The following is a 20,302-nucleotide window of genomic DNA, read 5'->3' as shown; positions in this document are numbered from 1 at the left end:
CCGTTCGACTCTGTGCGCAACATTTCCCTCAGGTCTCCTTTCCAGATGTCCATACCGTTTCAGACGCTTCTCTTGAAACCTTTCCTCTACCAGAGTCGCTCTTAAGACCGATATATAATCCTATTGCAGATTTTATCCAGTGTAGGCGGGGCGGGGTTCCTCACGAGCCCATCACAGCATTCGCATTTCAGCAACATGCATTTTCTGTTCATCCTTTTGGTGGCCCAATATTCGGAACCAAATATCAAGGCTAGGTCACGAGCTGACTGACAACTTTGCGTGCATGAGAAAGAGCTGTTCAGAGCGCTAGCCCAAGAGGTTATCAGACAGCGCAAGGGTTGTACATTAAACGTTCAGAACTACTGTACTCCGTACAGTACATGTAAATATCAGTGGATCGCAGGAATTATGTAATTTGTTAAAAATGGCGGCATACAAGTGCTGAGTTATTTTGATTAATAAGAACTGTATTTTCTTTAAGAAGGGCTTGAATATTATTCTCACAGGTGTTTCTGTATTCAATATTATTATTATTTGGTGACTCTTAATTAACTGCATTCACTCCATTAGGAGTTAAAGGTAATGAAATGTCGTATGGCATTTAGTGCCGGGATATCCCAGGACGGTTTCGGCTCGCCAGGTGCAGGTCTTTCTGTTTGACTCCCGTAGGCGACCTGCGCGTCGTGATGAGGATGAAATGATGATGAAGACAACACATACACCCAGCCCCCGTGCCGTAGGAATTAACCAATTAAGGTTAAAATCCCCGGCCCGGCCGGGAATCGAACCCAGCACCCTCTGAACCGAAGGCCAGTACGCTGACTGTTCAGCCAACGAGTCGGACAAAGGTAATGTTGACAGAGCACACATTTACTATTTTTGGGTAAGCATTTTTTTTCATATTTTCTCGCTCGTTTTAAGTCATTTTTGGGGTGATTTTTGGGTCATCTTATATGTCATTTTTAGTAGGCTATTATTTACTAGGTAATAAAAATTCGGGCTCTGTTGGTGATGATCCTTACCACTTTTATACTTCGAAAATTTCCCACATTGCTTTCTCTGGGTTAGGTTTTAAAAATTACAGTACCTTCATGAAACGTTTTAAGCTCACAAAAACTATGTGCCATCGCTGTGAAAGAAGTATCCCACTTGGTTAAAAAAATGCACAATAGAATAACATACTTACTGTAAGCTGCTTCCCATCTGAGCCCAAATTTCGAACCCCTTCGCCAAGTTTTAAGGTTCTGGGGTGTCTGGAAGTGCCTCATTAATTAATATGTTTTTTTAATGCCTGCCTTTATACTCGCTACTTCCATTTATTGGTATGGATATGCCACGCATACATCGGTAGCAAGCCCCTGTCTTTTTTACCTTTCTTTTTATACTCATAATCCCACCTTTGATTGAAGAACGTTTCGTTAATTACGTATTTAGAGCGTCTCTTGTGATAGCAGAACCGGGGCATCCCTTGGCTGCTACTACTAATGAGCAGACATGTTTTCATTTGAATGCCCCGGTGTTCAACTTACAGTATATGTTTTAAAAATGATCATCAATAACCGGTACATTTTATTGTAACATTAATGGTGCGACAGGCGGCTTGCTGAAGAGAATAAATTGCCGTATCCAACCTACAAAGTAAAAAGTATGAGTTTGAAGCTTGAATTTGGGGTTGCGAACATTTTCTTTCTTCAGCTACCGGTATGTAGACAGCTGATCTTACGAAGGTTGAGTTGGTTAGCTGCGCGCTATACTGAAGAAAATTATAGCTTTGAACGCCAGTGTGGTCTATTAATTCAGTGTGGGAAAAGCTGCCTCGTGCATCAGTGGTAGAATGATCGATTTGTGATCCAGTCTTCCCCACTTCGATTCCGGTTGAGGTAGGTGATCGATATTTTTGAGGGCGCTCAACATTTTGGCACTCCATGTCATTGTTGTTAAAAATGTGTGGTGGTGCGCTCTTTATCTCCCGACAAAGTTCTTTCACACAGCCATAGGATTCGTCCGGAAGAATAACTCTTTCGTTGACAGATAGCAGCACAATGAGAGTATCGATATTGGTAGGACAAATTCAGGTTTGCAACTCTATGATTATGATTATGATTATTATTATTATTATTATTATTATTATTATTATTATTATTATTATTATTATTATTATTATTACTGTCCAGGGTTGGTATTCCCCTCGGACTCGGGGAGTGATCCCACCTTTACAGCCTCAAGGGCATTGTACTGGAGCGCGAGACATTTTGGTCGGGGATACAACTCGTGTTAAGAGGACTAGTACCTCGCCAAGGCGGCCTCGCCTGCTATGCTGAATAGGGGCCTGTGGGGGATGGGAAGATTGGAAAGGATAGACAAGGAAGAGGGAAGGATGTGGCTGTGGCCTTAAGTTAGGTACAATCCCGGCATTTGCCTGGGGAAGAAGTGGGAAAACCACGGAAAACTACTTCGAGGACGGCTGACCTCCTATACTCAGTTCACCTGAAGCTGAGTGGACTCCGTTTCAGTCCTCTTACCACTTTTCAAATTTCTTGGCAGAGCCGGTAATCGAACCCGGGCCTCCGTTGGGGGTAGGCAGCTAATCGCACTCACCAGTATACCACGGAAGCGGATATTATTATTATTATTATTATTATTATTATTATTATTATTATTATTGTGAGAGGCCCGTTTCAGTCGATTTTGTGACTCATTAAGTGCCCATTATTATTAATATATATACATTCGTTTAGCCCCTTAAGGAGCACGTGGAACCATTAAATAGCACTTGTATTTTTCATCTTCTTGTTCTTCTTATCTTCCCAAAACTTCTCATCCTTTCACTATAGGCCAGCCGTCTTTCTTGCGTCCATGAGTTTTTGAGTTTCAAGCTTTTCTTAGATGTATTCTTGGTTGCAAATTTATGGGTGTTGATCTTTTGTCTGTATGTATTCCTTGTGGTTGCCATTGGATCAACGTCGAATTATTATTATTATTATTATTATTATTATTATTATTATTATTATTATTATTATTATTATTATTATTAAGATAACACGAGAGGTACTTCGTGGTAAGTTCAAATACTACGTTAGTTCTTAATCGATATTTTCATTGTTGATGGAGTATTTTCCGCTCTGATAGGCTATTTTACTATTTTTCCCTAATGGGCGAAGATTTCAGTCGGAAAAGCTATGGAATATCACGGGATGGAGTCTCTCTTCGTATAAGATCAAGAGACATGCAGAATACCCCTTTCTTTGGGGACAGTTTGAATGCTCTTATCACCAAGGCGACCGCAGTTCAAATTTCGTCCAGTGCAAATTGAATTTTTTAAATGAAAAAATGTGGTTTGTATTCCACATAAAACTGGACGTCCCGTCGCTAGTCTACCACTCTTTTACCCTGCGAAGGCGAACACATCTGTCACTTTCATTACTTTTCGTCTACTTCTAGAACCTCTCTCTCTCTCTCTCTCTCTTAATGGGAAGTAGTAATTACGTCATTGTATCAACTGTCTGCCAGTTAAAACCTATGCTCTCGTATCACACATGCTGAATAACTTAAATCCGTTGAAAATTCTCGTGTTGTATCTTACATTAAAGCAGAAAATTCTCACGATCCTTTGCCTGTTATTAACAATTAGAATTTCCTGTTTTGAACGGAAATGCAAGAGTTTGTAATTTTGACAGTTTATTCCCTTTTCCATGCACGTATAATTAGGATAGTGAGATAGTGTCATTGATTATAGTCCTGGCTGAAGTGAAGCGTAATGTAATAACCGAAAATTTGTGCGGAAATATGCATGAAATAATTGTATGCACTATCTTGCTACCCTAACTACCGAGAGAGTTGGCCGTCCGGTTAGGGGAACGCAGCTATCAATCAATCAATCAATCAATCAATCAAGCAATCAATCAATACTGATCTGCATTTAGGGCAGTCGCCCAGGTGGCAGATTCCCTATCTGTTGTTTTCCTAGCCTTTTCTTAAATGATCGCAAAGAAATTGGAAAATTATTGAACATTTCCCTTGGTAAGTTATTCCAATCCCTAACTCCCCTTCCTATAAATTAATATTTGCCCCAGTTTGTCCTCTTGAATTCCAACTTCATCTTCATATTGTGATCTTTCCTGCTTTTATAAACGCCACTCAAACATATTCGTCTACTAATGTCATTCCATGCCATCTCTCCGCTGACAGCTCGGAACATACCACTTAGTCGAGCAGCTCTCCTTCTTTCTCTCTGTTCTTCCCAGCCCAAACTTTGCAACAGTTTTGTAACGCTACTTTTTTTTTTTTGTCGGAAATCACCCAGAACAAATCGAGCTGCTTTTCTTTGGATTTTTTCCAGTTCTTGAATCAGGTAATCCTGGTGAGGGTCCCATACAGTGGAACCATACTCTAGAAGGGGTCTTACCAGAGACTTATATGCCCTCTCCTTTACATCCTTACTACAACCCCTAAATACCCTCATAACCATGTGCAGAGATCTGTACCCTTTATTTATGTGATTACCCCAATGAAGGTCTTTTCTTACATTAACACCTAGGTACTTACAATGATCCCCAAAAGGAACTTTCACCCCGTCAACGCAGTAATTAAAACTGAGAGGACTTTTCCTATTTGTGAAACTCACAACCTGACTTTTAACCCCGTTTATCATCATACCATTGTCCACCGTCCATCTCACAACACTATCGAGGTCACCCTGCAGCCGCTCACAATCTTGTAACTTATTTATTACTCTGTACAGAATAACATCATCTGCAAACAGCCTTATATCTGATTCCACTTCTTTACACATTTCATTGATATATATATAAGAAAACATGAGCTTGCATTCGGGGATAGTGGGTTTGAGTCCCACTGTCGGCAGGCCTGAAGATGGTTTTCCGTGGTTTCCGATTTTAACAGTCGGCACATTCTGGGACCGTATCTAATTAAGGCCATGGCCGCTTCCTTCTCACGCCCAGCCCTTTCTTATCCCATCGTCGCCATAAGATCTGTCTGTGTCATGCGACGTAAAGTAACGTAAAAAAAGATAAAACTATGTTTTCTTATTTTTATTGTGTAAAGCACCCAAGAATTCGTACCTGAAGTGGTTAACTCCGGTTCAGTGAACTTCCAGGATATGCCACAAACAGGCTCTACGAATTTAAACGTTATTTCAGCAGAACTTATAAGCAGGGACGTAATTTTGCAATTGTAACATTAACTAGATGGAGCATTGCAGTTCCTCTTAAATAGTTAAGTCACATTGTAGCAAACCGTAGGAATAAACTCCAGTGATGACGTACTGAGATTTGACTTCACCTGGTTGACTGTTTTGTACGGGGAGCAAGCCTGATATTCAATTGAGAAGGACGAGGTCATTTAAAAGCCAGTGTTCTTGAGATAGGCCTACGCAACAAAGCCTCCTGTGTCTGTTATTTGTCAGTTTCACTTCTTACAACTAGAGTGGTGTTCACGACAAAAGAAACGCGATGGGGGGAGACTCAGTAAGTATGCTACTGAACCTGTGGAGTCATTTGTTTACTCTGCATGACAATAGGACACTGTACAGCCCTCGACGCAGCTTAGAAGGAGCAAGCAATGCAGTTATGTAGATCAGTGCACTTGACAACAACATCTCTGTTGGACGGCAGGAAGAGAACAGTGCTTTACCGTCACCGAGCAGGACAAATAAGGCTCCACTTACGAACAAAGGAATGCAGGGCCTCTTTCTTATCTCATTAGTTGAGAGTCAGGAGTGACCTTCGAAACATCTGTGAAATCCTGCCCTATTGGAAAACTGACTTGTGCATTTAGACACGAACAATTTTTATAGAATTATATGTAGTATCTCACTAACATCTGCCGTGAATTCAAGATCTTTAGCACCGTGAAAAAAAAAAAGACCATTTCCACCGAGCTGCCCTTTAAAAGATCAATCTCCATCTTGCAGAAAATGTTTACAATCCTCAAAATGTTGTATGAATACTTGCGATCCTTTTCTCCATCTAAAAAATCCTAACAGATACAGTTCTTTCGTTAATCATCGTTATCCGGTCGGTTAGATCACGGCCGACTGGATCCCTCGCTGCGCTCCTTAGCTAGCTAGAGCGACGCATCAAGTCGGCCCTGGTTTTATTAGCAGTTTTGTCTTTTTCTACCACTACGAGCGCTAATGTAAGTTAATGCATTGTTTCACTTAAGAACCACTACGAGCGCTAATGTGAGTTTCACTTAAGCCCTTACACTGCCTTCGTGATGTACATTACGATGGCAGTGGCCCTAAAAACTAGTTTTTCCGGAACTGCATTTAGGCCGGAAGTGATTTTCGAATTTTTTTGTTTTTGTTTTGATAGAGCTATCAGAAACACACAATTTGAAAATTTTCCGGCCCCTTTAGCCCTTCAGCTTTGGGCACAATTGAGGAAATTTTCTTAATTTTACGTCTGCTAAGAAAGGTATTCAACATCAAAATCACGTGATGTCAGGAAGGACATCCAATGTTGAACCCCGGCCAAAGCCAAAATGTGCCTGGGATAAGCTGAAGCTACCTGGCCGGGAATCGAACCCGGTGCTCTCTGAACCGAAAACCACTACGCTGACATTCAGCCAAGGAGCCGGACACTTATAATTCATAATATTATTGGTTTTACGTCCCACTACTTTTAAGTAAGGTTTTTGGATCCGTCGTGGTGGCGGAATTTTGACCCGCAGGAGTTCTTTTACGTACAGGTAGATCTACCGCCACGAGGCTAACGTATTAGGACACCTTCAAATATTACCGGACTGAGCCAGAATCGAACACGCCTATTTGAGCTTACCGTCTAAGCTATTCAACCCTTCATGGATACTCTTTACTGACCTTTTAGATCCCTTTATGGATCATTGGTGAAGTGTCGGACTTCCGATCCGAGTTCGTGATTTCAAACCCGGCGGTGGTGGTCGGAATTTTTAAGGGCGAAAAAGAATCCATTCGGGACTCCTCCATGTCGTACGACGTAAAAGATCTCTGCTGACACATTCTGTGTTAAAATTAGCTATTGGTCGCCCAATAGAGTTTCGAATTTTCTGCCATCTTGTAGAGTAAATCAGAACGTCTGAATTGATACGCAGGCAGCCTAAATGACATCAAATAAAAATGCATGTGAACGCTGTTGCTGTAGGCGTATTTTTTTTTACCTGGATTAATTATCTGTTTGTTCCGATATGGATATCCTCCTAAGAGAACGAATGAGCAGCATTACCCGTCAGAAATGGTTTCGATCGCTAGTTTCTTGAAAGCTAGAGCCGTCCTGAATTCGATGTTAATGAAATAGAAATATATTTATTGACATGAATATGTATTATGGCTGAGGGTCATCCGAAATTTTGTGTAACGTAAGGCTACAAATTGTGTGATGGAAGTGACGTCAGATTAGTAGTTCCCGTAGGCCTTGGTTGTCAACGATGCTGCGGCTACAAGTTAAACTCCTTTGACGTAGAGTTGCAGTTCTCCTTGATATAACATTGGGTTTCATTTATTGAAAGACATACTCATGATCACTGGCTTTTCGGAAAGGGAATCTTTGTGTGTGTGTGTGTGTGTCTGTCTGTCTGTCTGTCTGTCTGTCTGTCTGTCTGTCTGTCTGTCTGTCTGTCTGTCTGTCTGTCTGTCTGTCTGTCTGTCTGTCTTTCTCTCTCCCACCGATAAGAGGCAGCTTACTATCTTATGTCTCTTTGATTTCTCTAAGGCATTTGACTCTGTTAATCATGAGTTGTTTCTTGCTAAGCTGAAGTCAATTGGCTTCTCCCAGAGTGCTCTGTCGTGGTTTGAATCATATCTGTCAAATAGATCACAAAGAGTCACGTTCGTTGACGGTCGATTCTCTTGCTGGAAATCAGTAAACTGTGGCGTACCACAAGGATCAGTCCTCGGTCCTTTATGTTTTTCTATTTATATTAATGATATATCTGAAGTCTTTAAAAGCAGTACCTTTCACATGTATGCGGATGACTTACAAGCTTACTTCCACTTTTGTCCCACTAACGCATCTTCTTGTATAACGCATTTTAACCATGACATCTCTCGGTTGATTGAATGGAGTGCAAATCATAACCTCCAATTAAATGCGGCTAAGACCCAGCTTATTTGCATAGGTTACACAAAACTCCTGAAAACTGTTGACCTCAAATCCCTCCCAGCAATAAAAATTCTAGAGACAGATATTCAATATAGTGACACCGTTAACAATCTAGGTCTAATTTTCGACAGAACCTTATCCTGGTCTGATCATACGTCAAATGTAATCCGAAAAGTTGTCATCCATGCATATTTTGAAACGTAACGTGTCATGTACACCACCTTTCATGCGAAAACTACTTGTTCAAAGTCTTATATTTCCAATAATTGACTATGATGCAGTCGTATACAACGACTTATCTGAAACTTTGAACATAAAACTACAGAGGGTACAAAACGCATGTGTTCGTTACGTTACAAATGCCAGGCGTGATGAACACATAACACCCTATTACATACAGCTACAATGGTTGAAACTCCATGAACGTCGAGAAATCTCAGTAGCTGTTGCCACGCAGAAAATTCTCAAACTGAAGACACCATCCTACCTTTATAATGCATTTAAACCTATGGAGTCGGTACATAACAGAGATAATAGGTTTACAAAAACCACCCTTCAAATTCCCCTTCATCGTACCACTAGATTTAACAAATCCTTTGTTTGCACTGCATCACGTATCTTTAACGTCTTTAATCCTCACCGTTTCGCAAATAACACTAACTGTACACAACTAAAGCAGTTCTTAACATCTATCTTTCTGGAGGAGTACGCAAGAGGCTGAGATCAGGCATTCTTGTGTCGAACAATCAGAAATATGTATATTTCGAAGAAAATTGTTTCTCTGCCTTAGGTTTATATTCTTTAAATCCATGAAGTCCAAAATAACAGAAGGGCTTAATGACTTAATTTCTTACTTATTATATATTGTATGTCTTAACCTTACTGGATTTGGTATCTGTATTTTCATTTTTTTATGTTTCATGTTTAGTTTAATACTTTAATATTATAAAAATGTAGTTACTGTGATCATAAATCTGTATTGTATTATAAGAAGACGCTACATAAAGGGGCTTTTCAGCCTCAGTGGCATGTAAATCATGATCAATAAATTCAATTCAATTCAATTCTCTCTTATTCGGATATTGTGCAAAACTTCCTGCCGGTAATTTTTTACGGTTTGCAGAAAATTTGCTTTAATAGGAAGGTAGAGTTAAGCGGAGAGATTATACATACGGAACTTGTGATTTATCGCCTCCCAGATGAGATTCACGTTGTGTATTGTCATGGCCTGCTGAAACATAACTGCTGGGGAAGCTTGTTCTTTCTCGATACCTGCACTGTATATTCACCTGCTGACAGGACTCTCGCCTGATATGTTTCATCACCTCTACACAATACAGTAAAGGAGTAGTAAAAGGCTGGCTGTGGAGCCGAGATTAGCATACAACACACACGCACACACAGCATCCCCTTTCCATTGCGTGTACACACAACAGTGTATGCCACATTGTAGACAACTGAGACTCGCCCAAAACTTCTTGTTCTCTTTGCTACTCACTACTATTTTCGTGACAGAAATAAAACTTTCAATATTGAATTCTGTGATCTCAAGATGATGAGGAAGTAGATTTTTATCGACATTTTGAAGTCGATTGAGTTGGCCGCGCGGTACGAGCCTTGTAGGTATGAGCGTGAACACTGGGAGATGGTGGCTTTGAACTCACCACCGACAGCCTTGAAGATGATTTCTGAGGTTTCTCATCTTCACACGAGGCCTTTATTAAGGTTATGATCACTTCCTTCCCATTCCTCGGAGTTCTCGAATTGTTTCCCGTTAATTTTGGGTCTTGAATATAACATTACTCGATTTGTTTCTTTTCAGCTTTGAATTATAGTTATATGGAGAACTGACTATCATCTTATTAGATAGTAGAGATTAGTAGTAGCTATGTCCTGCTTCATGGCTACTCTGTGTGTGTGTTTAGTTTCCATCATTCGGTATAATCTTCACAGACATGCAGTTCTTGTCAGGGCGTCATTTGCCGAGCGATTGGCCGTGCGGTTAGGGGCGCGCAGCTGTGAGCTTGCATTCCTAGATAGTGGGGGTTCGAACCCCACTGTCGGCAACACTAAAGATTGTCTGTGGTTTCCCCATTTTCACACTAGGCAAATGCATTCGTTGATACTTGATTATCTAAATTTTTACTGCTTATATCTGGTCTTACTATATTTATAGCGCGTTTGGGGGCCAATTTTGAATTTGATTAAAAAAAGATTATTGCTTTATCGACTTTAAGTCAGTTAGGGGCTGTACGTTAATTAAGGCCTTCCCACTTCTAGCCGTTTCCTATCCTATCGTCGCCATAAAACCTGTCTGTATTGGTGCGACTTAAAAAGAAGAAGAAAGAAAGAAAAGGGCCTCAGTTCGAATGACCTGCACCAGGCCTCTCCGGAGGATATATTATTATTATTAGTATTATTATTATTATTATTATTATTATTAGTAGTAGTAGTAGTAGTAGCAGTAGTAGTAGTAGTAGTATAACGTTACAGGTTTTGTAGCATTGAAGTCCTCCACAAGTCATGATGCAATTTTTTCTGGTGGCGAGGACACTTCAAATATTGCTTGATGAATCACTTTTTCTAATTCCACGTCGACAACATTAGGATTAATGTACTGTTTGATGGAATTTAATGCGTGTCAGTCACGTGTTTGGCAATAAGAAAATTAGTAGGGGAACCTAATATCTTTCTTTCACTCCATGCGCTACAAAAAGGCTGATAAAATAATTTAATGATAATTTTAACCGTAGCTACTGTAGTAACAGTAGACAGTCCCTCAATGTATTCAAAGTGGGTAGGGAAATGTTGGCTAGGGAACCTACTGGAGTGTCTTGTCGAAAATCCAGGAGGGAGATAATAAAATACTGGCCGGAGATCACTGGGAGACCATGCCGCTTCTTTGGAAAGGAAGTCGGTAGTTGTAATAATGTGAATGAAACTCGTTGAGAGCTAGCGTGAGGCACATGGTACGTGCGATGACCTATGTGCACAGTCGGCTCAAGTCCCCCAACTGTCGGGGATTGTGAGCGGGGGCCTCCGGCAGGAGGAGGGGGAACACTACACACACAGCATCCCTCTCCCACATCATCTGCGCTGGACCCCTCTCTCCCGCCCGCAGCCACAGCAGTCTCCCCCCGGCCTAGCCGCGCACAATACTAGCTCGTTCACTCACACACTCACTCACTCATAGCGCCAGTCCGACCACGATCTGATTAGTGCACACTGTCTGTCTCTCTAATTTCGAAGGCGTTTTCTGTCCCATTCAAACACGCAGCTTTTTGTGCCGTTAAAGTAACACAAGAATGTTGTGTCTTGCGGAGATTCATGAAATTTGTGTGTGTGTTTCCAGTGTGTGTTTTTCTTTTGTGTTTACAACTGAACTTTGCATCATCATGTAAATTATTTGATATCAGTGTGCGAATTATAAACACGCGTGTGCTATGTGTGACAGATACGCTAATGATGGTCTGTTTGTGTTTCGCGCCAAGGATAACATTCAGAACCGTGGCTCTGTCGTACAATGAGCACACACCTTGTGTTACCGGTTAGGTATGAGCCTATGTAAATGAAGAATCCATTACATCTGTGCTTGTGCGTGAGTCATGCTGTGCTAATACTGCCTCTAAGCCATCATGGACTGGATTATGAGAGACGTCGTGTGCAGCGCCGCCGTCGTCGAACCTTCGCTGGACGACGATTTGGAGGACGAGGGAATGGTATGTTTACCAACTTTACAGCATTATAACAGTTTTTAAAATTCATCTTCTGATAATGAATTGGTTTTCATCGGCAAAATCAATTCTTCACGAATTATGAGATTGTTACGGTTTTCTCATTCATAAAAATGGACTGAATTCTTGACGGAATGTTGTTCACTTCACAGTACTATGTGATTTTCTGTATGGTACAGATATTTTAATTCTTCCGTTTATCTGCTCTTCCGCGCTGAAATTTCTTAAATTTTCCGAGTTTTAGTTCGAGAAACTTGAATGTCTACTCTTTTGTATCATCGCGCTGTAACACAGTGGGTTAATCTTTGTCCCTGTATAGCCTACATACAGTAATTTTGTGCTCGACAAAAGCAGGATACATTGTTTCTAGGCCTTCTGTATTCCCTATTCCCGCCATCGTTCTTCTGTTGCTCTGACAGTTAATGTATGAATGTGATAGTTCTCCATTAACATCTGTTGTCGTGGAGACAGCTTACTATCACCCATATAATATCTTGTGCTGTATGTGTATGAAAGTAATTGTGCCGGGCTGAGTGGCTCCGACTGTTGACAGTCTGGTCTTCTGACCCCAATTAGGCAGGTTCGATCCTGACTCAGTCTGGTGAAATTTGACGTGCTCGAATACGTCAGCTCCGTGCCGGTAGATGTACTGGCACGTAAAAGAACTCCTGCGGGACTAAATTCCGGCACCTCGGTGTCTCTGAAAACCAAAAATCTAATTAGTGGGACGTAAGAGCAATAGCATTATTATTATTATTATTATTATTATTATTATTATTATTATTATTATTAAGTTGATAGTATTTCAAAGTACATCTTTATGCTCTGCGGAACTAAAAAAATGAAGTTACTAGAGTATTACACTATAGTTTTAGTAAGTAGAATGCAAAATTTTGTTACAGAAAAAGACGTCTTTAAACTAAATCTAATTATATATTTTTAAGTGGGGTTAATAAAGAACATCATCTTGCTTTGGACTTCAATTCCACCTGTGTAGTTCATCATTATTTTTCAGACTTTTGAAATAATGTTCCGTTTTGGATACAATCCCCAGCAATATATTAATCAAATTCTTTCCCAGACTTCTATCATAATGTTTACTATATTTCGGATACAGAAAATGAGTTCTTAGGAGCATAACTTTCACATTTCATAAAACCATCCTCGGAAAATACCTAGTACGTCAAAATGTATTTTTCTGAAGGGATGAGATCGATTAGTTGGAGTTGTACGGCAACATTGTTATTGTACCAACATGCGGCAGGTGTTCGTGACTTGTTGCTAAATTTTCGTTAACTAAACTTTTATTACAAAATATGTTTATTTGGAATGTTCGTAATAATCAAATTAGCTTACATCTTTGGCAAGTTCTAATGTAAACTCTGATTCGACAGTGTCTTTTAGTTTACAGTGTAAAGAACCAATAGGACATTATTAAGCACAGCGATTGGGAGACGCATACAGTAGATGTGCAAGATTACCAACCAAATTTGTATTTTGGAAAACAAACACAAAAAACTAGTCGAAATGGAATAAATTTTGTTTGACAGATAGTGCAATCAGCTACTGCTTCCAACTGAAATTAGGTTTTTCATATTGCGACTGCTACTGATATGTGCAAAGAATAGTGGAATATCTGTGACACGGGAGACCAAAAAAAAAAAAAAAAAAAAATTAATAAACACGCAGAAACCACTCAGGAAAAACGCACTGGTGCCAAAGGTGTTGTACTGACTATTATTGTGTATTATAATATTCGTTGTGCGGTATAGTTTACGATGTAAAATTGATAAAATACAAAGTACTGTTTTTATACATATTAATGATGCCGCTGTAGAAGTTTGAGTTTGATATCTGCAGAATTTTTAACAGTATTTTTTAATCATTAAAGTTAACATATGTTCTTCCACAATCGACGTGCTACAGTGTAAATCTGTATAAATTTATAATTATACTTCAATGGTTTGTCTCTTACTTAGTTTTTATTTCAGATCAGGTATATTTTAGTCAAAAGTGGGTTCACTTCAAATTTCGTCTCAAATATCTTCGTTAATATTAGTTGTATCGAAGAACTGTACATCATAAAAGTTCTGCGAAATATGATTTCCGATCTGTTATTTTCATGCGCTTTTGCCGTTCGAGCAAAAATAGTGAAGATATTCAAGTTTGTTTATTATGTTTTTCACGTCTCCTGCTAACCCTGAGTTTCTAACAATAAGTTCCGTCCGCGACGGATACTATAAATAGTAATTAAAATGCTGCTTGCTTGTTGTTTTAAGAGGCTTAACATCGAAGGTCATCGGCCCCTAATTAAAATTAATGAATTCATTAATTAATCAGTTATGTTAAAATGAGCACCAGCTTTGTTATACGGTGGATGCCTGGGATGACACTCAGGGCCGGACATAAAATAATAAAAACCGATTTGAGCTGAATATTTCCGAGTGTCGTCGGAAACAAGAGTATGGAATTCCACAGAAATGATCTGTTTTTCTCTGGCTCATGCTACAGATCTGACGTTTTGAAGAGGCCACTTCCGGGTGACCTTGAGACTAGTTAATGATCAGCTCTTGAAAGACTTGTTTCCGCTTGGATGTGTGGAGTGCTGTCGGCGCTGTCTGGAAACATAGTCAAAAGAACCAGTAATGGGTACTGTATGTACAAGAAGGTTTGGAAAAAGTGCTGCGGGTTTTACTAAACACTACGTCCTCTCAAAGTATTTTGCAAGAAAAAGTCTCTCTCCTCTCTCTTGTTTAATGAATGTTGCTTTAGCCATATTGGAAAGTTATGTTATTACTTATCAGTGTCCCCAATATAACAATGTTTAGTGTCCCTAGAATTATCCGTCTTTCTTCACTTACACTAGAGGGTCGCATTTTGGCTTGGAAAAGAGGAATGATCCAAGTAATGATACAAGCTCGTAACTTCTAACAAATACAAGCCCACTATACCGGAATTTCTTCCCTCATTATTATTTGTATTTATTTATTTATTTATTTATTTATTTATTTATTCGTGGCCTTTCCTTAATAAATTGAGGTTGGCTCACTTTTACGACTGGATGCCCTTCCTGACCCAACCGTATGTGGAGGGATGTATCCACTATTGCGTATTTCTGTGTCTGTTGGTAGTGAGGTGTGTTGTCTGAATATGAAGAAAAGTGTATGAAGACAAACACACCACTACCCAGTCCCCGAGCCAAAGGATGTAGTCGGCCCGGCCAAGAATCGAACCCGGGGCCCTGTGAACCGAAGATAAGGACGCTGAACAGTCAGCCAAAGAGATGGACTGAAGAGCCGAAGTATTATTATTATTATTATTATTATTATTATTATTATTATTATTATTCGTTTTACGTCCCAGTAACTATTCTTACGGTTTACGGAGACGCCGAGGTCGAGACGGTAAATCTACCGACACGAGGCTGGTATGATTGAGCACCTTCCTCCACCACCACCAGACTGAGCCTTGATCGAACAAGCGAACTTATGCTCAAAAGCTTGCATTCGGGAGATAGTGGCTTCGAATCCCACTGTCGGCAGCCACGAAGATGGTTCTCCATGGTTTCCTATTTTCACACGAGCAAATGTTGGGACTGTACCTTAAGGCCGCGGCCTCATTTCTGCCCACTCGTAGCCCTTTCCTATCCCATCGTCCCCATAAGACCTATCTGTGACGGTGCGACGCAAAGCAAATTAAAAAAAAAAAAAACCTGTCCTCAGAACTGGCGACCTCACACTGGGACAAATATTGGTATCCAGCTTTCTGTAATACAGTTACTGCTAGTCTGAAGAAACGCCGTATATCATACTTCTAAGGGTTGTGGTAGAATCAGCAGTCCTTTCACTCTAATCCCGTTATCTCACAGGCTGTTAGAAGGGTTTCCTGGGCCACTTACTTATCTACGACCATAAATCTCGTAGTACGAAATAGTAAACTCATTTAAAAAGCTTGTAAAACACTGATATTGTGAGCGTCTGCTCGGAAGATAACGGTTGATGTCCTCATCATAGGCGGGCTTGAAGTGGTGGTTCCGCCGACCACCAGACAAGCACGAAGCGTGCATGTTCATCTCCCTCCTGGATTTCGTCAGAAGACGAGGTATTAACTAGACACAATGAAATGAAGGCTTAATATAACCTGAGTAATTCTTAGGCTATGAGCGCAGTAGTGGCCCAACATGTCGGCGTAAAATAGTTCTTTATGGCTTAAATTCAGTGTCTGTAGTGGCCAAAGCTGTTTGCCGCCAATATTCTCTATGTGTCAGCAGAATATGTCTGTGTACCGGATTTCTTTAGGTTAAATCTTAGACAATTCCCACCAATTTCTTGGCGTAGGTTGATTGATATTCTTTCTTTCTTAATCGTACTCAGCGAGGGATCCCACCTCTACCGCCTCAAGTGCAGTGTCCTGGAGCGTGAGACTTTGGATCGGGGGTTACAGCTGGGGAGGAGGACCAGTTTATCGCCCATTGGCCTCATCTGCTATGCTGAACAGGGGCCTTGTAGGGGGATTGGAAGAGTCAAGAGGATAGAAGAGGAAGGAAGCGGCCTTCGTCTTAAGTTAGGTACCATCCTGGCATTTGCCTGGAGGAGAAGTGGGAAACCACGGAAAACCACTTCGAGGATGGCTGAGGTGGGAATCGAACCCTCTCTACTCAGTTGACATCCCGAGGCTGAGTGGACCCCGTTCCAGCCCTCGTACCACTTTTCAAATTTCGTGGGAGAGCCGGGAATCAAACCCGGGCTTCCAGGGGGTGGCAGCGAATCACACTAACCACTACACCACAGAGGCGGAGAGGTTGGTTGATATTTGCTGTTAAATCTGTGCGGTATTACTGTCCTAGAATAAAAATGAATTATTTCGGAATTTTCTACACATTGGTCGACATACATAATCGGGAAGTATTAATGAAAATGAAAACCTACAACCTGTTTTCCAGTCTTTGACAGGGTCAGGGATGGAATGAATGAACCATATATAGGCTATTATTACAATGGGGTCGCCACTCCCAAGGTGATTTATTAATGACTGAGAAATGCTATGAAGTGATAATGGGTTGTGTTGCTGGAATGAAAGATGACAGGGAAAACCGGAGTACTCCGGGGAAAAAAACCTGTACTGCATCCGCTTTGTCCAGCAAAAATCCCACATGGAGTGACCGGGATTTGAACCACGGTATCCAGCGGTGAGAGGCCGTGGAGGCTCAGAAGATTTAATATTTTTGTTTTATTTTACTATTTGGTTTACGGCGCACGGGCGCAGACAGATCTTATGGAGACGATGGCCTAGGAGTGGGAAGGAAGCGGCCATGGCCTTAATCAAGATACATTCCCAGCATTTGCCTGGTGTGAAAATGGGAAACCACGGAAAACCATCTTCAGGACTGCCGACAGTGGGGTTCGAACCTATTATCTTCCGAGTGCAAGTTGATAGATACGAAACCCAAACCACACAACCATGTCATTGTTCTTGTTATCTGATGGCGCATCCCGGTTACCGTGCAAAATTAAAATTAACCCAGCCATAGTATCCGTTCCAGTAGAATTCCACTTTCGTTGTTAGATACCAGCCAGCAGAATCGGAGTGTCGAATTTCTTAGGCAAATCACCTAGATAGCACTACACCAGAAGGCCTGCTCCTTGGTAGCTGAGGCCAAACGATGATGGTGATGATGATGATGATGATTATTATTATTATTATTATTATTATTATTATTATTATTATCTCTTACATCTTACGTATAGGATTTCGATTAGGAAACCACGAGTTAACGTTATTTCGAAATGTTGTATAGTTATGTAATTTCTCATTGTTGAAAACATGCCTCATCAAATATTGAACCACGGCCGACTTGATGTGTCGCTCTAGCTAGCGCTGCGAGAGATCCAGTCGGCCGTGATTGAACGAACGGAAAAGGAATAACTTCAACATAAGAGAAAGTAACCTTTAGTTTTAGGAAGTAGCTAAATGAAAATATATTTTCTAACACCACGTATAATTAATCTGGGCATTAAAGGGTTAACAGGTTCAGAGAAGGGCGATGAGTAGCCTAATTATGGCGTGACTGAGTTTGGAGAAACGTTTCTATCCTCATCAAACCGGGTGAGAGGCACTTAGAACACTGCTGTCCATTGGCGTTAACTGCCGTATTATCGCAGCTTGCTGGACTCCAGCGTCGTACTTAAAATATGCAGGCTCACACACGTTAGTTTCTTCTGAGAATATCATGACACATCGCCCAAGTATGAGGCCTTGATTGCCTGGCGCGGTAAATGGGGCATTTCCGAACGTATTTTTGGTTCATTCTTGTTTTTCCTTGGCTAAGATCAGACTTAATAGGCTGTAATCTCGTAGGTTACTGTGGAGGGAGGGGACAACGGCGCCTTGAATATTCCCAAAAGAATTAAAATTCCTTGCACGAATAATTTTATTTGTAAAGACAAGTAGGTAGAAGAGAGGTACCGCAAGCGGCAGCACGTCCTCACCTATGGAGATTTAGAGTATTTGGTCAGTGGGAATACCGATGTTGACTTAAATGTTCTGCATCTCTAATACGAGGGTTGGAGCATAAATCATGGAACTGTTCTGTTTTTTTACCAGAGAAGTCGAAATATACAGATGGGAGTGGTGAGCGTTGAAGGTGCTTTGGAATGTATCAGTAATGCCGAGTAGGTTTACCAGGTGTAGGATATAAAAAGAGGAAAGTGTTACAAAACGTTTATTATTATTATTATTATTATTATTATTATTATTATTATGAAAATGAAATATCGTATGGCTTTGAGTGCCGGGATATCCCAGGACGGGTTCGGCTCGCCAGGTGCAGGTCTTTCTATTTGACACCCGTAGGCGACCTGCGCGTCGTGATGAGGATGAAATGATGATCAAGACAACACACACACACACACCCAGTCTCCGTGCCTTTGGAATTCACCAATTAAGGTTAAAATCCTCGACCCGGCCGGGAATCGAACCCGGGACCCTGTGAACCGAAGGCCAGTACTCTGACCGTTCAACCAACGAGGCTGGCATTATTATTATTATTATTATTATTATTATTATTATTATTATTATTATTATTATTATTAACAAATCCATCGCAGTTGGTAAATATCCCGGTGGGGCAATGATCACATACAGTAGTGTGATATAATAAAGTTAAAACATTATTACCCAACAACAACAACAACAACTAGGCCTACTACAAGAGTACAACAAGCAATTCCATAGAAAGGAAATATTACAAGAAATACTACTTCTAAATCCAGCATCAGCATATACAAATTCACACACAACTTATGTATTTCCAGTGCTTAACACTACGGCTTACAAGTTACAGGTTTATTCTCAGATAATACAGTAATCTTTACGGTAAGCCCTGAAAGTAGCCCCCTAGATTGTCCATAACACGTTGTCAACGGTGCGGCAGACGGCTGATACCACGTGCAGTCTCATGTTTAACACTGTATTCTTGCGTGCCAAACCGTCTCCCACGTGATAGTTCTTTCATTTGGGGGATGAGGCCTGAATCACACGGAGAGAGGTCCGATGAATATGGCGGGCGTTCCAATACTTCCCACCCTCTGCGCTGAAGTTGCCTGTGTGCCTGTCTATGGATGGTTCGTTTGTCAATGTCTCTTTCAGCTTGTAACTCAAGGAGGGTCCATCTTCAGTCCACGTCCACACACTGGGCAATTACTGAACGTTACACATCAGTCTATACACTAGATGTAGCAAGTCTTCAGAACCTTCGCACGTCGCTGGTTGTTTCACGTCCGTGCTGAAATGCTGCTGCCCTTTTCGCAACGATTCGGTACGGAAAGGTCATTATTCCCCACAGCTTCCTCAAGCTGTGTGTGACATTGTTTTGGTATTGTGACCCCGGCGAATGGCCGGTTTGATGTACGCACGCTGTTCTTGCCTCGTCACTTCCATTCTGCGCGGAGCCTGACTCACTACTGCAGTCCCATCACCCTGTGCGTGGTACCTGTCCAACGCAGTGTTGCCAACTTATATTTTCAAGATCCGCTAAATACTACTAAAAATCCGCTAAAATTCCGCCAGAAAACCGATCTCAATTAATGAGTAATAATAATAATAATAATAATAATAATAATAATAATAATAATAAATGTCTGCACTCACCTGATCTGTGAGTTTCACTGGGATTAACCCCCTGTCTGCGAGCCGGCGAGCTAAAACTTGTAGGCGTTTTAGTGCCGGGTGCAAACTAGGTGAATCCCCTACCTCAAGGGCCACAGACAAAACAGGCCAGTTCACTAAACGGTCTTCCTTCATAGCATAAATATAAATGCTACTCTCTCATAGTTTCATTATCTGTCGTCATTCGTCAATTAAGAGAAAATTACCCTTTCCTCATCCATTACAAATAAATAATACCATGATCTCATAACATCAAATCCAAATAACATATTTTCCTCATGTGACTGCTAGCTCCTGATAAGA

At 40.8% G+C, this 20,302-nt stretch overlaps 1 protein-coding gene across 2 annotated transcripts in view; it reads left to right on the top strand.

Moving 5' to 3' along the window:
* Positions 1-20,302, top strand: part of LOC136876090 (ras-associated and pleckstrin homology domains-containing protein 1) — a 248,651-nt gene that overhangs the window by 89,203 nt on the left and 139,146 nt on the right. The window contains exon 1 of one of the 2 annotated variants that reach the window (XM_067149746.2): positions 11,426-11,818. The exons of the other annotated variant lie outside the window; for it this stretch is intronic. Coding sequence (XP_067005847.2) covers positions 11,735-11,818 — 84 coding nt within the window. The 5' untranslated portion in view covers positions 11,426-11,734. Of the gene's footprint in view, positions 1-11,425; positions 11,819-20,302 lie in introns of those variants that run through there. 2 annotated transcript variants of the gene reach the window in all.

This window comes from Anabrus simplex, chromosome 6, assembly GCF_040414725.1.
Source record: "Anabrus simplex isolate iqAnaSimp1 chromosome 6, ASM4041472v1, whole genome shotgun sequence".
Taxonomy (NCBI): Eukaryota; Metazoa; Arthropoda; class Insecta; order Orthoptera; family Tettigoniidae; genus Anabrus; species Anabrus simplex.
The sequence above is the reverse complement of the archived record's forward strand: the minus strand, read 5'-3'. Positions and strand labels throughout refer to the sequence as shown.